Source organism: Lemur catta, chromosome 5 (genome assembly GCF_020740605.2).
Source record: "Lemur catta isolate mLemCat1 chromosome 5, mLemCat1.pri, whole genome shotgun sequence".
Lineage (NCBI taxonomy): Eukaryota > Metazoa > Chordata > Mammalia > Primates > Lemuridae > Lemur > Lemur catta.
Window position 1 is genome coordinate 77,693,724 of NC_059132.1, and position 18,329 is coordinate 77,712,052.

Below are 18,329 nucleotides of genomic sequence, written 5' to 3' on the forward strand. Positions count from 1 at the left end.
TATGCTCACACACTCACATACTCACACACACTCATATACACCCACCTACTCACATACACATACTCTCACACACACACGCCCACCCACACTCATACACACATACGCACATACTGTCACACGTTCATACCTCCTGTACTCCCACGTACACTCATATACACATATGCTCACACACTCACATACTCCCACGCACACACATACACACACCCACACACTCACATACACAGTCTCACACACACTCCTCTGACCCCATTATCCCACAACAGTTAATGCAGAACTGCCTGATTTGTTTCCCCAAGTTCTCCATCCAGCCTTCATCGGGGATAGGAAATCAGAAGAAATTTGGCAGCATAATTCCCACTCTCTTGGTTAGTAATATGTCTTTTGCATATTCAACGTGTGGGCTTTAAAAAAATATAAGATCCCTTCAACTCATATTCATACCGTGACATATTTTACAACTGTTGAAAAGAACCCGTTAAATCAATTCCATTGTTCTGGAGATATTTCTACAATGGGTTAGAAAAGCAAGTTTCACGAAAGAGTACATATTTGGATTCTGTTTCAATAAAACAATCAATGATTTAAAGTCATAAATATAAAGCTATATATGGGGAGACAGTTATGGTAGAATGTACTATAGTGTTTACATTGATTGGGGGTTAAGGTAAGAGGTATGTAAGCAAAAAAAACCAAAAAAGGCTGTTTAAAAAAAAGGTGCCCTCAATAAATACAGCATATATGATTATGATTCCATTTATGGAAAAAATTTTATATATAACATATGTATAATAAAATGAATGAGTGAAAGGATGATTCCCAAACAGTGGGAGTAATTCTCAGAGTGATGCAACTTCTACTGATTTTTTACATGGTTTCTTTTATATTCTGTAATGTTTGAACTATTCACAACAGACACATTCAATTTGTGTAATAAGAGAAAAACAGCAAGGCTATTTTGATTATAAAAAAATACAAAATTCTGAAAACAATATAAGGATTTAGAAATAAAAACCGAACTCTCTGATGTTATTTTGTCACTGTGTATCTTTAATCCAGATGTGTCTTAAAATCAGAGAGTTTTTGTTTTTGTTTGTTTGTTTTTACTGTGTATGTTTATATAAGCTACTGTTTAAGAACATTTAAAAAAACTCTCCCTTTTATACTCTACATTCTGTTTCATTTCTGAGGTATCCATAGTATGATTTAATGTCCTGAATTACATTGAGCAACTTTAATATGAATCCTAAAAATAAAAGAAGTAAATAAAACCACTTACCAAGCATGGGAGAAACACAATTGTAGTATTTTTGTAAGTCACATTCTATCCCATTTCCTTAAAAACAATGAGTATAACAAATAGAGACTTTACACTTTATAAAATAAGTGACCTAATGACAAAAATACCTTTCTTACCTCCATTCATCCATTCATCCATCTCCCATCCATACATATGGAAATTTATTCTTTTGTAAGAAAAAGTATGAAAGCATGTTAACACCCAGTGAAAACATATGTTGGGATGAAGGATAATGCTTTTATTTATTTCTCTATTTCTTTCCATCTGTCTATATCATTCTAAAATCTTTAAGTGCCAACAGTAATTTTAAAATGTTGATAGTTTTCAAATTTTAAGTTACTTTCACAGTTATCATCTCATTTGATCTTGCTCACAATCCTGTGATTTGAGAATCTTCATTTTACAGATGAAGAAACTAAGCCTTGGTACATTGTGTGTATTTTCCATCCTTCTCCCTCTATCCACTGGGAGAAATAGAATCCCATTGAGTGTGTGTATATATATGAGCAGCCTTTCTAGGAATAGGATGGGGGCAGATAAGTACCAATATTTGCTAAACACTTTCTGTGGACCTTGAGACAAGTAGTAAAATCAATATGTATCAGGGTTTAATCCTAGGGCCGATTCTAAAGTCTTAGTCATTTAGCCTTAATACAATATTTGTCTATTGGTATAACCCATGTGGTTTCTGAGGTTAGCCACAACATTTAGTAACAATCCTGAAAATAACCAAAAGAGATTGTCCACTCACAATTTGTGGACAATTTGTGGAATGCTAGGCAAACTACAGGGTGTTCCAAAACTCTCCATATACAGGAAAAATTTTGTAAAATTTTGTAATGAATATTTTATAAATAAAGGTACATTTAGCTACAATTTCCATTTTCCCTGTGTATGATGACTTTTGGGACACCGTGTATAAGGAAGTGTTCTTTCTGAAAAGATTGAAAGTAAAAAAAGAAATCTGCCTTCAAAATTAAGTTAGGAAAAAGCCTCATTTTTCAAAATTGTGCCTTACTTATGGCAGTAACATTTCTTCCATTATAAAGAACAATGAAATTTTGGAAACAGCAGATATCGGAAAAGCTGATTTTAGAGACTGCTTCTACAGAATGTTAGTGGAGTTACCTTAGTGAAAGGACAGCATTGCTAGAAAATCATCTAATACAAAAACATCGCTGCACACAACAGTGTGCTGGCCCCATTGTTTGCTTCTTGCACAACCACCTGGCAGTTAACTTGTTTTTTTAAGAGCTTGTTTTACAGAACTGGAAAAGTACTGAACAAGCAGGAAAGGGCATGTAGCCCTCTCGGCACCTGCCAAACTGAATTCTGAGAAACCAGATCAAGGAGCCAGATCAAACCAACCTAATAGAAAATGGCCATCTTCCATTATCGTTTCACAACAACTGCTCTACTCTCCATAACCACAATAAAATTCCAAGCCACTCATTCTCAAGGCTGGCATTCCTTCTTCCGTTCATGCTGTTCCCTTTCCTCCCTTGGAAAGTAAAATAAACTCCTTGTTTTAAGCCTCTTTTCATCTTTGAGTCAAGAATTCTGTCTCATCCCACAGAAGGAGCACCCCTAACACTTAGCTAATTAATTTAATGTTTAGAAGTCTCAGTTTTCTCATTTATAAATAGACTTAGAGGGATATGTGAGTATCTAACCAAATAAGATGACATTCCTGAGAATTTTTGGTATATCCTAAAGTTCATGCAAATGTCATGCTTTGTGTTTTATATAGCATCTTGCCTTGTTTCTGGCCCATATTAATTATTCATTTTGTGGTTTGTAAGAAATAATAATTTTTAAAATTTTAAACAGTATTCTGCATCAATAAGTTCAGACTTGTTTCCAGTAACTTTGCCGATGTAATTGGAAATGGCAAATCAGAGCCAAAGTTTTACAGAATGTTTTATAGAAGGGCAGTTTTGAAGGGGCCAGAGATCAATAATCTGAATTCTAAAAGAAGGAAGTGATGATTCTGGAAATTTCTGAGCAATAGTTTGGTAGGTAGGTAGTGTTTTTACAAGATGTAAAAAGAAAATCAAATCATAGCCTCAGGAACCTATGAAGAGCTGGCCCCACAGATCCATTAATTAAAGAAATTTCTTTCTACCTCCCGTTATTGAGGACAAGCAAATTGTACCTACCTCTGGCACCTAAAACTAAAGCCTATCCCATTCCACACTAATAACATTCATACAGACTATATTCTATATTCTGTGCCATGCACTTTTCAAACCACTCACACACATGCCCTTTTTATCTTTACAACAACCCTATGGGGCAAGAATATTATTCTCCTCCCACCTCCCCATCCCTACTTCTTCCAGCAGGTGAGAGAGGTTAAGTCACCTGTCCAAGATCCTGGAGATGAGAACTGTGGAGCTGAGCTGAGCAGCCCAGAACGGATCCGGCTCTTATCCCTGCTGCCTTATTGCACCCTTGGATGCTTGCCTCATAACCATGGCTCTAGAAATGTTTTAAATTGTATGCAAAGAAGGCCTGAAGTTTCTTTTACAGTCACAAAGAAAATCATTTTCTAGGGTTTTTTTTTTTTTTTTTTTTTTTAAGGATCAGTAAGAAATATACATAATGTAATTTTTCTTTCAAAAACTGAGAAAATCTGGATGTGCCATTTTAGACATTTGAGATCATCTGATTTCGGCCTTTGGGAATAAGAATTGGGGACCCACCCTGATAACACAATTTTTTTTCCAGAAATCTCTGCTATGATTTCATGATTTAAAATTTGTCTGCTGAGGTTGTATTTGGCAAATGGCTGATTTTCCAGCATAGAAATTCATAAGAATGGAAAACAATTTAATGATATGTTCATTTTATATGTTTCAAATTAAGTAAATATAATTAAATAAGGGGAAAGTCACCATTATTTACCAGGAAGCAGAAAAGGAAAACATCCACATCGTTTTTTTATGTGCTGGGCTTTACATTCCTTCAAGCAACCGGAAGTGCTGTAGCTGCTAAAATTCTGCAGCTTGATGTTAGGATTGCATTCTCCCCAAGGATATTCTTGATGAACTGTCTTAAGATAAAATAAACACCCAGTTCAGGAGATTTATCCAAGTCAAGCCATCCATTTTCCATCACAACGACTGATATATATTTTTACTTTTCTCTCAGAGCTCTTTGATCTTTTAACATCAACTACATTTGCCTCTTTTGCCTCCTCTATTAACCTGAAAGTCCCTAAAGGTAAGTATTAATTAATATAATAGTGGTCCTTTAATATATATCCCAAATGCTAATCAAGAAAGAGAGATGGATTATTCTAAACATTAACTCACAGAAGAAAAAAAGTCATTTATGTAAATGTCATGGTGGCATACTCATCAGCCCATTAACAAAACAGCAACCAAAATCACAAAGAAAAAAGAAAGATTCTTTGCTGAGCACCTATTGTGTGCCAGGCAACAATGGTAAATGCTTTCTTTATGGCATTTTCCTTAAACTTCATTACTATGAAGGGGAAATATCACCTCTGCCTGAGTTGTGCAGAGAGGAGATGCGAATTCAGGAAGCTAATTAAGAAAATTACTGAGCAAGTGGCTGGCAAATGGAAACCTGTCAGACCAGCCTGACTCAAAGATTCCTGCTATTTCTACTTTAATTGTCTCCTTCCTAGATAGTCCCGCTGAGAAAGCATAGCTCAGCAACTTAGGTGTCTCCTCATACTCAATGACTCTTTCCATTTCTAATGACATTTAGAGTCACCTTGGATTTGATAGGCCTCCCAGCTTTCACTTATACTGTATATGTGAATCCACTGTTTCTACTAATATGTGCCTCCATATAAAGAAAAAGAATCTGAAATGAAATTTTAGAATTTTCAGTGATGTTCTAAAGGCATGGAAGAAAGGCGTTTCCGGTGAAAAGCATTATTTATGTATTTAATGCATTCACTATCCCACCTAATTCCCTCAGACTCCACATCTTTCAAGCATTTACCTTCACTTGGCGCATGGTTACCCGTGCGTGCATCCCTGCAGGTGCTGACAAGCCTAAACCATCAAGCTGTGGCACCTTCTTTGGTGAATGGATAGCAAAGATGATCCCAGCATCAAGAAAACCAAGAGCTGGGTTGTCAGTGAATTCCTCCTGAAATAAAAGTGCATTTTCCCCTAAATTGGAAATTGAGTATATCAGTTCAACATAACTTTAAGATTGAGTTTTATCGTCTCATGATAGCATCTGACATCCAAAATCAATATTTTATGTTAGGATTTAATCTCTTTTTATATAAGAATTTTGAAATTAAACAACTAGGCACGCCTTTCTTGGCCAAATTACAGCTCAAGGCTTCTATAGTTTTCCATGGATCATTTTAACCTCAGATAAATGCCATTAGTATGTAAGATGACTGTTAGTGATCTTATTTCCTCTGGCCCTCTCTTCACCTAGTGACCTTTTAGTTGCTGCCTTCTTGGCTGTTCTCTTTGCTGCATTTGTTTTAGAAAATCATTTGGTCTTCTTCTCTTTGCAATTAAAATCACTGGCCTTATTTAAAATTCAAATTCATTTTCTCACATAAGTGAAGATTTGCACTCTTTTTATACAAATCTTATGTCAGATGAAGAAATTTAAGACTAAACTTCTGGTGACCTTGTCATTAGTTGTAATTTCAGGCTATAAGGAGAAGAGATAGACTTAAGACTATAATGATTTCTCTGTCAATGTGTCAACTGCGTATGTAATTGAAGTTAATAAACATGCTGAGTATTCTATTTGTAACTCAGAACTCTATTTCTCCTGGGCCTGTTTTAACCCTCTAAGAAACACTTAACTGGCCAGACTGAAGAAATAACTCAGTGCCATTTACTTATGCAACATTGCATTGAATTTGTAGATTTTAACTACATTCTAAAAATATTTGGAAAATTTTAGTTTATCAAACTTATAATTTAATATTTGAACTGACCATATAACTGATATTTGAATGACTTGAATATATTAATTAAATATATATACAAGTATGCATAGGTACATGCATTGGAGTATGCAATGTCATGTTTAGACATAAAAAATATATATCTTGAATAGGGATACAGAAGGAAGCCATGAAAAGTACCTTAAAAATTCTTTAAAAGTAGCCAATGGCCTCATTCACTTGAATTGGGAAGTGGGGTAGTTTTGTAAGATTTAGGAACACCAGTTTTATTTCCTCTCTTTGGCATTAATTATGTGATTTTGGATATTTAATCCAGCATTTCAGAATCCTCATTTATACAACCACAGTAATGGAGTAGAATGCCTCTAAATGTGTAATCCTAGAAGTGGTTATGCAAGACAGAAGGTGAGAGCTATACAGGGTACCCTTGAAGATAACACCACTGGATTTCTTAGGTGTCAACATCTGCCTCCTAGGCCTGAACACTTAGAACTTCTTAGGCCCAATACAACTTTCCAAAAGCTAGGCTTTGGCAAAGTCTATTTACATGATATTCTTTACATAACAGTTAATTTTTTCATCACCTTTCCAGATACAGATTCTAAGGTTTGTAAAATATGTTTGTATAGTTGCTTTCTAAATCGTATTGCCTTATTATGTGAAAATCTTTCTGAAATTATTTTTAAATACTTAGAGTTATCTTAAAATAACTGTATACATTGCAATTTAGAAATCTCTGGGTTTCCTTATTTTGTGGCCTGAACATTTCCTGGAGTTACAATAATGGAAGTCAGTAGAATAGCTAAAAATTTCCAGGTTATGATTCAAAATTTTGACTATTTTATTTCTAATTCACTATTTATATAGAATCTATGAGACTGTAAGCTAAATTGACAATGAAGTAATATGCAACTTGAAGGAACTATTTGACAATGCAAAACATTCTGATCAAACTGCTTGTCCTTTTTGTTTTGAATCTGGGTAGGTTGCAGAAAATTCAATACCTGATCGATGTTGAAGAGCAAGCTCAAGCCTCTTCCAGAGACACTCACTTTTTTCTTTGCTTGGATAGTTTCACCATTATTAAAAGTAAAACAATTTCCATATTCAGTGAAGACATGTGCAAAATCCTCCAATATAAAAATGAACCAAAGAAAACACAATCAATTGGGTATTTTTGTTACTTCTAAAGTTTAATTGCTATAACTTATTTTTAAAATCACAGATGTCTGAACAAGAATACAGAAATATCAGAAAGAATAAACAGTCTGATGATTTATATATGCATACAATGATAGTTTTCTTTTTTTTTAATTTTTTTTTTTATATTTTTTTTGAGACAGAGTCTCACTTTGTTGCCTGGGCTTGAGTGAGCGCCGTGGCATCGGCCTAGCTCACAGCAACCTCAAACTCCTGGACTTAAGCGATCCTACTGCCTCAGCCTCCCGAGTAGCTGGGACTACAGGCATGCGCCACCATGCCCGGCTAATTTTTTCTATATATATATTTTTAGTTGTCCAGATAATTTATTTCTATTTTTAGTAGAGACGGGGTCTTGCTCAGGCTGGTCACAAACTCCTGACCTCAAGCGATCCACCCGCCTCGGCCTCCCAGAGGGCTAGGATTACAGGCGTGAGCCACCACGCCCGGCCCAGTTTTCTTTTTTTTGTAATATGCGCTAATCAATTTGCATGTGATTATTTAGTTTGTTTCTGTTTTTGAGACGGGATCTCGCTCTGACACCCAGGCTACAGTGCAGTGGCATCATCATAGCTCACTGCAACCTCAAATTCCTGGGCTCAAGCGATCCTCCTGCTTCAGCCTCCCAAGTAGCTGGGACTACAGGTTTGTACCACCATGTCCAGCTAATTTTTTAGTATTTTATGTAGATATAGGGTCTCATTATATTGCTCAGGCCAGTCCTGAACTTCTGTCCTCAAGCCATCCTCCCACCTTGGCCTCCCAAAGTGCTAGGATTATAAACTTGAGCCACTATGCCTGATCATGATTATTTAAATGAGACATTTTTGTATATAAGTAAGCATGTTTTTATACATTTAAAACATTATTTGATAAAATTTAACATCTTTATGATAAAAACTCTAAAAGAACTAGGCATAGAAGGAACATACTTCACATAATAAAGGCCATAAATGACAAACCCACAGCTAACATCATACTGAATGGGGAAAAGCCGAAAGCCTTTCCTCTAAGAACTGGAACAAAACAAGGATGCCCACTTTCACCACTCCTATTCAACATAGTACTGATGGTCCTATCCAGATCAATCAGGCAAAAAAAAGAACTAAGAGGCATTTAAATTGGAAAAGAAGTAAAATTGTCCCTCTTTGCAGATAATATGATTTTATATCTAGAAATATCTGAAGACTCCACCAAAAAACTCTTAGATCTGATAAGTAAATTCAGTAAAGTTGTGGGATGCAAAATCAACATGCAAAAATCAGTAGCATTTCTATATCCTAATACTGAACTAGGTGAGAAAGAAATCAAGAAAGTTATCTCATTTACAATAGCTACCAAAAATATAATAAAATACCTAGAAATATATTTCATGAAGAAAATAAAAGACCTCTAGAAGGAAAAGTACAAAACTGATGAAAGAAAATGAAGGGGACACAAACAAATGGAAAGACATGCCTTACTTATGAATTGAAAGAATTAACAAATTAACATTATTAAAATGACCATATTGCCTAAAGCAATTTACAGATTGAGTGCAATCCCTATCAAAATACCAACATCACTTTTCATGGAAATAAAAAATCAATCCTAAAATTTGTTTGAAATAACAACCAAAAAAAAAGAGGCTGAATAGTCAAAGCAATCCTGAGCAAAATGAACAAAGCTGGAGGCATCATGCCATCTGACTTCAAAATATATTATAAAGCTATAGTAACCAAAACAGCATGGTATGGTACAAAAACAGACACATAGACCAATGCAACAGAATAGAGACCCCAGAAAAAAAATCCATGTATATATAGAGAACTGATTTTTGACAAAGGCACCAAGAACATACACTAGGGAAAGGACACCCTCTTCAATAAATGGTGCTGGGAAAATTGAATATCTATATGCAGAAAAGTGAAACTGGACCCCTATCTCTTACCATATACAAAAATTAACTCAAGATGGATTAAAGACTTAAATGTAAGACCCAAAGGTATAAAACTATTAGAAGGAAACACAGGGAAAATAGATCAGGGAGTTGGTCTGGGCAAAGATTTTATGGCTAAGGGCTCAAAACCACAGGCAACAAAGACAAAAATAAATAAATAGGATATTTTAAACTAAAAAGTTTTGCCATAGCAATGGAAACAATCATCAGAGTGAAGAGACTACCTGTTGAATGGAATAAAATATTTGCAAACTATTCATCCAGACTAATATCCAGAATATAGAAGGAACTCAAATAATTTACAGTAAAAACACAAATATTCACATTAATAAGTGGGTGAAGGATATGAATAGACATTTTTCAAAAAAAAAGGCATGCAAATGGTCAAAGGTATATGAAAAAATGTTCAACATTACTAATCATCAGGGAAATGCAAATCAAAACCACAATGAAATATTTCACCCCTGTAAGAATGGCCATTATTAAAAAGACCAAAAAAAAAAAAAAAAAAATCAGATGCTGGGAAGGATGTAGAGAAAAGGGAACTCATACACTGTTGGTGGGAATGAAATTACTACAGCCACTATGGAAAACAATATTTCAATTTCTCAAAATACTAAAAATAGAATTACCATATGATCTAGTAATCCCACTACTGAGTATTTATCCAAAAAAGGAGGAAATTACTGTATCAAAAGATTACCTACACTCACATGTTTATTGCAGCAATATTCACAATAGGAAAGATATGGAATCAACCTAAATGTCTATCAATAGACAAAGAATAAAGAAAATGTGGTATAGATACACAATGGAATACTATTTGGCCATAAAAACAGAACAAAATCATGTCATTTGCAGCAGCATGGGTAGATCTGGAAGTCATTCTGTTACATGAAATAGGCCAGGCACAGAAAGACAAGTATCTCATGTTTTTATTCAAATGTAGGAGTTCAAAAATGTGATCTCATGGTCACAGAGTAGAATGATAGATATCAGGGACTGTGAAGTTCATGTGGGTGGGAGGAGGAAATGCAGAGAAGTTGGCGAATGTGTATAAACGTACAGTTGTACAGAAGAAATAAGTTCTAATGCTCTATAGCAGACTAGGGTGAATGTAGTTCGCAACAATATATTGTATATTTCAAAGTTGCTAGAAGAGAGGACTTGAAATGTACTCAACACATAGAAATGATAAATACTCAAGGTCATGGATGCCCCAGATACCCTGACTTTATCATTACACATTCTGTACATGTAAAATAATGTCACATGTACCTCATAAATATGTAAAATATTATGTATTAATAAAATATTGCTTGTTTTATGTTTCACTAAATATTCATGGAAACTGATGTTATCACTTGTGGAGAACTACTTCCACATCCTTTCTTTGAGGAGCTGCCCTTCCTCCATTATGTGTGGTCAGGATGGTGCAGTCAATCACAGCACTCTGCTCCTTTGCCCCTTCTCCAATCACTGCAGATGTACGTAGGGCCAGTCTTTATACCCAGCCCTCTTGCCTCAGTAATTGGTTTAGAAATTGATATGTATCACAAGTTGTAGAACTAATCAACATCTTCTATGGGATTTGTAAGTGAATAATGGAGTGCTAAACTACTACGATGAAAGTCTAGGGTTGCTAGCAGCCATCTTGGCTCTGTGTGGGGAGAACTCATACAGGAAGAAGCCAACCAGAGTTACAAGATGGACATAGACAGACTCTTAATGATAGTCTTGGAATGCCTTGGTTCAGCATTTTCTGAAGCCAGCCCTACTCTTAGAGTATTCAGTTAATTAAATTAATTCATTACTTTTACCCTTCAGCTTACTATTACAGAATTCAGTTTCTGTAATATGGAACTGACAAAGTCATTGCTAATGAAAGATTTTGAGGTGGTAAGTTGAATATGTTGGTAGATAAAAACAGCATGAGAAGAGCTTCATTTCTAAATGAAGAGTTTAGACCCAAACTTTATCTCTGTCAAATGTCACTCAGGCATTTATTTTCTGTTGACTGTGTGCAAAAGAATAAGCAACTGTATCCCAGAACCGAGAATCTGTGAAGTTGACTTAGATTCACCATAACAACACAGGCTATAGAATTGCTGATACAGGAATATGGGATCAAATTGCCTACACTTCTCTTTACTAATAGATTCCAGATATATCCAGCATTATATTTTAAATGTAGATTATATGTATAAATAATGAAAACAGGATTTTATGTATTATGAGTGAATATATATTATATCTGTTACATATAATTTTCATAGTTAAATGCTGGGGTCCTTTTATTTTATACCTTTTATTTTATAGCTTCTAATGTAATATCACAAGCATAAAAACAAATAATGATGATAAAAATGCTATCTTGGAATAGGATGTTGATGAATGGAAAGAATTGAAGATTATGATGCAAGAAAGGCAACCAAAGATTTCTGTTTTCTTTTTTTTCTTATCTAACTTCTCGAAAGAGGAAATTTGTCTCATGTACATTCCATACCCCTGATATCATAAGGCTGAGCTAGTGATATATAATCTTTGAGCATATTTAGATTGGTTCTCCATGGGAGTAAACTTTATCTCAATGTGAAACAGTACGATAAAGCGTCTTATTATATTGATTATATTTGAAGAAATATCAAATCATTACCTTTGGACCACATGGCATTCCAAAAAAGTCACAGTCCAACAAAGTGCTACTGTTGAGATAAAACCCATTGTTCTTGATAAATTCTGCAATGCTGAAATTTTGGTGACTTTTAACAAAATCAACAGCCTCTTTAGAGCCAGTGGAATTGGCACCGATTTCCTCACGATGGAGGACTTTGGACACAACATGCCATAAGAAAAAAATAACACTGAATTTGGCTACAGCATCAGTTTGGAACCTATTAGTAGAAATGAAGGCAATAGTTAGAATAATAAAAACTTGCAATTATCTACAAGACAGAGACCACACATCTGGATGCTATCAGCTTCTTATCTCCTACACTCTCCCTCATGTACATTCAAGCAAAATGGGTTCCTAAGAGGTCTTTGACGTATTGTGAAATTTATCTTATATTTGTAAGCATAGTTTCATTTACCTGGAATACTTCCCAGACTTTGGTCTGGGTAACTCCTAATGGATCTTCAAGACCCAACTGAAAGGAAGAGGTGCTAATGTATAGTTGTTAAGGACATATATATATATATATATATATATATTTTTTTTTAAGGACATATATTTTTAAAAGCCAGATTTCCTGTAAGTGGCTTTGTTTTGCCTCTGCTTAGCTAAGCTGGAACTGTATTTCCTGGCTGTCTAATCCTAGTATGTATCTGGTTATACTCTGCAGTTTACTGTAGCACAGAAGCTGAGGTAGTTTACCTACATTGCAGTTCATCTGCTCACTTGACTTGCTGATCTAGGGCAGCAGTCGGAACCATAGCTCCTCCTGCTCCTGTCTGAGCTCCTTAGCCTTTAGCTTCTTCAAATTCTGGGTTAGTGAGATGGCAACCTGGGGAAGGTGCCAACTAGCCTGCAGGTCACCCGCGCCATCAGGATTGAAGTAGTGATCAAGAGACAGACATCTCCAGCTTGTATTTGTTTCCCCAACTTCGCATTCATTTTCCCTTCTGCTGTTGGCCCTGCTGCATTGAATCCCAGTACCAGGAACAGAGGCAATAGACTTACAAAGATTGCTTAAGCAGCTCACATTATTGAGTGAGGCTTAATCTCTGTAACACCCCTTTACCTCTGCCACTCATAGTGATTCTGTTTTCAGTCAAGCCTAATTGTTACAGCCACTTAATGGTATGACAGCAAATTTCTGCATCTCCCTGGGACTTAGTTTCCTTACTTGTAAAATTGGTGTATGTTAATATAACCTACCTCAAAATGTTATTTTGATGATTACATTAATTATATTTTCCTAAAACATTTAGAAAGGTGCCTGGAAATTAGTGAGGGTTAGGTAAGGATTCATTAAATAAATGCCTCATTTGTGTCAAAGTATTTTCTGGCAGTAAAAGCAGAAGTGATCTATTTAATCCAACTACTGTATTACTTTCTAATTCTTCATTTCTGATTTTGCTGAGCAATGTCTGCCTTTTATTATGTATGGTTCTTTATTTTACATGCTTTACATTCCTCTCAAAACATGGTCAGTACTTTCATATTTTGGATATTATAAATGTTGAAAATGAACAGATGTTTTCTCTTAATATTGGCTGCTAGAAAACATAGAATAGAATGTGTAGTTCACTCTTGGTGGTTGTATGGGGTACATGGTCTGTGTGTCTTGCCTGGACCTCCTTGATGTCCCAGATTTTATTTTCACTTTATATTAGATAAGTTTTACTTATACATATAAAAATATTTACTTATTTATATATATTTTATATATTATATATAATATATATATAATTTTTCTTTCTGATACAAGCCATATTAAATCCTTTCTCAGTCAAGGTAGGGTATACATAAAACAAAATGGAGGAAAAAACCCAAACGGATGTGACATATACTTCAAGAGATGAGAAACTGTTTTCATGATCAGCATCTAATCTAACACCTTACATTACCAGCTCTGAGCCTTGAAAGGTCAGCCCAGGTTGTAAAACCCTGTAAATATCCTCTTTTGACTTCCCCATTCTGTGACACTATTAAGCTTCTGTCATGGCGATATTCTACCTAACTACAGTGGATCTAATAACCTAGCTTTTCTTGGTCAAAAGTATTTCTGGGATCTTTTGCGGCATTAACAGTTTGCATTAATAACAGATTTGTGGGACAAGCACAGTGTTCACCCTCTATTGAGGGATAGACTTCTAAAACTACTTCAGGTTTCTAACTCTGAATGACTGACGATATCTAGGATTGGCTCCAAAGCCCTGCAACTATGGAGTCTTGCATAGGCTGAGTCAATACTCCCTCGTACATGTTCACTGGATTCTTTTCAAAATGATTATGCAGAGAAATAAAGGAATTACCACACCTATGGGAGGTATAAATACAATAGATAAAAAGGTTAATGGGAGAGTATCTTGAAACATTCTTTAAAAGAGTTTTCTATTATACTAATAATATTTGAGACCACGAGGGTAATTTTTATAGCTGAATTAAAGTTAATGAACAAAGTCTAACAATATTAGGACCAAGAAAGTAAAAATTTTTTGTGAGACATATATTCAGCATAAAACCAAAGTGTTGTGCATTGAGTTGAGTTTGTTTTTAATTTTAATTTGAACCTCAAAATTCTTCCAAGTTCTCCTTTCAGAAAACTTGCTTAGATAGAGTTTGCCTTACTCTTTTATTTAACGTATACTGGTGAGAGCCTAGTAAAAGAAAATATAATAAACATATATTGATTTGTTTAAACAATTTAACATCTGGCAACCAAGTACTAAATCTGTTCTTTTTATGTATATTAATGGTTCTAAATACACTTCCCCAAATTATATGACCCAAATGAGTAAGTTTTATCTGATGTACAAGTTATCTGACTCAGTCCTTCATTGAGTCCTGCCCAAACAGATACAAGTCTCCCATGTATTAACAAGAAAAGTATATTTCATAGATCATTTTATGGAGAAGGAAAATGAGGAAGAATGTTTGCTCTTTGGATTCTCCTTTGAGCCAATTTAACATTTTACTATTTTCTAATGAATTCTTTGCCATGTGTTTATATTTGTACATGAGAGGAATGATTTTACCTTTTATTGAAAATCCTTTAACTATTTTTTTTTCATTTAAAGAGATTGAAATAAAGAAGCACAGTGATTATAAAGATGAAGAACCAGTATTCGAATTACTTGTTTTAAAACAATGGATGAAATAGCATCAGTAATCCTTGCATCTAATCATTATCTCTGATTTTAATAGAAGAAAACAAAATCCAGAAGTTTTACCAAATATAATGGAATTTTATGATGGATCTCATGATGAAGATACTTTAGTGGAAATTTTTGACACAGAGACGTTTAGAAACCGTTAGAATTGATACCAAGTACCAGATCATGAACAGTATTACACTTTCTGGAATTTTTTGTGAAATGCAATTTTTATCAATCTCTGCCAAATATATCTTTAGGAGTGAGTTTGTCTTTCTATTTATATAACGATTGCTTCTTGTGAAAGAAACTTTTCAAAATTAAAATTAATAAAGATTCTTTAATCAACTATGAATGAAAATAGACTAACAAATCGGACTGTGCTATGGAACATGAACACATGAAACAAGTTAATTTTGATGAAGTCACTGAAAAAAATTGAAAAAGCAAGGCTAAAAAATGGAAGCAATGAAAATTCTATTATTCATTACCGCAAAAGACAAAAAAGTTTTTCCTTTTTGTTTTCCCAAAAGAGGACATAAGTATTAAGAAGTATTAATGCATTACTTTTTTCCTATTTTTGTATTAAACTTATTTTAATTTTTAACATTTTTATTGGCATGAATACATATGGGCCATCATTATTACTATTTGTTTAATTTCCTATTACTGAAAATAATTTTGCCATGTAGAGGAGGGGAGTCTCAAAAAATGATCTGTTCTGACATACACTGGATAGGTACCTGGCACCTATTGTAAAAAGTAAACCCTTTCTAATAATCCAAAGTCATTGACAAAGTTTCCTTAACTCAGGTATCCGTTTCCTGCTGCTAAGGTAGTTTAACAGATGTATAGGAATTGGGATCTACTAGCAGACTTCTTTCCAGTCCCTAACTTGGTCACTTTAAGTAAATTGTAATATTAAGCTTTGTTTCTTCTCAAGTAAATTGGAGGCAATGCAATTTAGAACAACGTCTTCAAACTAAGATGTGCATATGTCTGGTGTTCTTAGGCACAGAGAATTTTAATGGAATAAAATTTCAGATCCTCTTTTCATAATGGTTCTTTTTCCATATATGAGAGTTTTAACTTGTCACCCATAACAAATCCTAGCATAGAATGCATACTGGTATATAACAACTTCAGGGCTTCTAACACAGGGATGTATAATTAAATTGTAGCTTGCTTCAGGAGACTCATCTAAGAATTCATCAAGGCTCCTTATTCCATCTTCTGGGAAATAGTTAAAAAAAAAAAAAGGCTCCTTATACCTTGTCTTGCCCTGTCATACACATTCCTTGTTAGGGTGAAGTTTGGCATTAGACACAGAGTATTTGAGTTCTTGCTGGGATCCTCTGAATTGACGAAGTCTGAAGTAGTATAATAAAATTTGTTATCTTAAACGTAACTAGTCATTTGGTAAGACTTCCTGATTTTTCAATATTTGATTAAAGTCTACAGATAAAAGTTTTACATGGTTTCTGCCAGTGTGTTTAAGTTAATAAAGTAGTTACAATTTCATGAAATTGTATGAACTATTTATTTCTATAACAATGAATCTTTATCCTATTTTCTTGTATAGTATCTTATGATATATATTGTTCATAATATATTTATAATGTAATTTATATAAAATATAATATTTTAATCTATTTTTTATCTCCTAAACATAAGAAATAAACTTCAAGTTATGGTTAAAAATTTAGATACAAATTTAAAATATGCAAGTTAAATACATAGTTTTTCCAAGTTTGTTTATATGGCACATAAACTAAAATGTTTAAAGATCATTACATGTAACCTAAACATTTGTACCCCCATAATATTCTGAAATTAAAAACAAAAATACAGACCATTCGCTTTGAGAGCTAAAAAACAGCTTGAGTTTTTTTCCTGATCTGTCATTAATTTGCTGAACAGTGTTGGGTATATGCTCAGGAATTGATATCCAAAGTATCTATCTATAAAATTAGACTTTGGGAGTTGAAGACATCTCTAATGACTACAATACTGATAATGTCTTCAATCTTCATTCTTGAAGGAAGAATAATTTTCTTATAACTAAAAATTTTCCTATTCCACAATTATAACCTCTAAAATATTGAATTTCTTTTTTGGTCTGGGCATTTACTATATCTAACTGAGCTAGGATACACTATCAATTTTTAAAGATACCATCATGTAAAACAAAAGCTGAAATCATTGATTGTTGGGCACCTGTTCTAGAAATGCCCCTGGAATGAAAGAAAATGGAGTATGTACCACCTCATCTAATGTAGCAAAAAAATATGTGAAGTAGATGATTTTATCTCATTTTATAAATATTAAAATTTAAACTAGAAGATTGAGTGACTTGCCTATAGTCAAATAGCTAAGTGGTGGGTCCTACGGAGCCTTCCTTCCCCAGGGAAAAATCCTACGTGTGATCTTTCAGCCCTCACCATAGGCAATTACAAGGCTTTGCCTGGGAAGTGTTGTGGGGAAAGCTGCCCTCTTCACAGCCCACTTGGTGCACAATCCAGTCAACAGATTGCAGTTTTCTGGAGTGAGTTTAGTTAAGAACTCAAGACAGTGGCAGCAGAGCATTAAATCAAGTGTAAAACTCTTTTGAGCTCGGGATCCTGTGCAACTGCATAGATCACATACCCATGGAGCTGACCCTTCCTCTACTACATTAAAGATCTCCTCGTATATACACTAGAACATTTTATATCTTTATGGGTTTGCACTGTAGTTCCCTCTTCCAGTTCTTGTTCATCTCCTCCTAGACACCTCTGGTCATCTTTTATTACTCAGAGTTCCATAACACCCCAGCTAGAGACTATCACTCTGTTCTCTGTGCTTTCAGAGCCCTTGCACATAGTTTTATTGTATTGTACAATTACCATATGGTATTGTGATTGTTTATGTTTCTCTTTTGAAGTGTGGGAATCAAGACTTTTGTATCTAATTAACCATAGGATTGTGTGTGTTACTTGGCATATAATTGTGGAAGAAAGGAAGAAAAAAAGGAAACTCAGTGAAAAAAAAATCAATAAGCTTTTTTACTCCCCTAAATTCATGCTTTTCATTACAATTTAAGAACTTCAGTGGTTTTGCATAAGCAACATTACACATAAGAAAACTCTGTGTTAGTCATCCAAGAGAAGTTATAC

At 34.3% G+C, this 18,329-nt stretch overlaps 1 protein-coding gene across 1 annotated transcript in view; it reads right to left on the bottom strand.

The window, feature by feature from the left end:
- The window catches only part of ASIC5 (acid sensing ion channel subunit family member 5), a 29,009-nt gene that overhangs the window by 7,799 nt on the left and 2,881 nt on the right, over positions 1-18,329 (bottom strand). The window contains exons 3-7 of the mRNA XM_045552163.1: positions 12,011-12,248; positions 7,220-7,345; positions 5,276-5,425; positions 4,205-4,352; positions 1,277-1,333 (exon numbers count right to left, since the gene is read on the bottom strand). Of these exons, the coding sequence (XP_045408119.1) occupies positions 1,277-1,333; positions 4,205-4,352; positions 5,276-5,425; positions 7,220-7,345; positions 12,011-12,248 (719 nt within the window). The remainder of the gene's footprint in view (positions 1-1,276; positions 1,334-4,204; positions 4,353-5,275; positions 5,426-7,219; positions 7,346-12,010; positions 12,249-18,329) is intronic.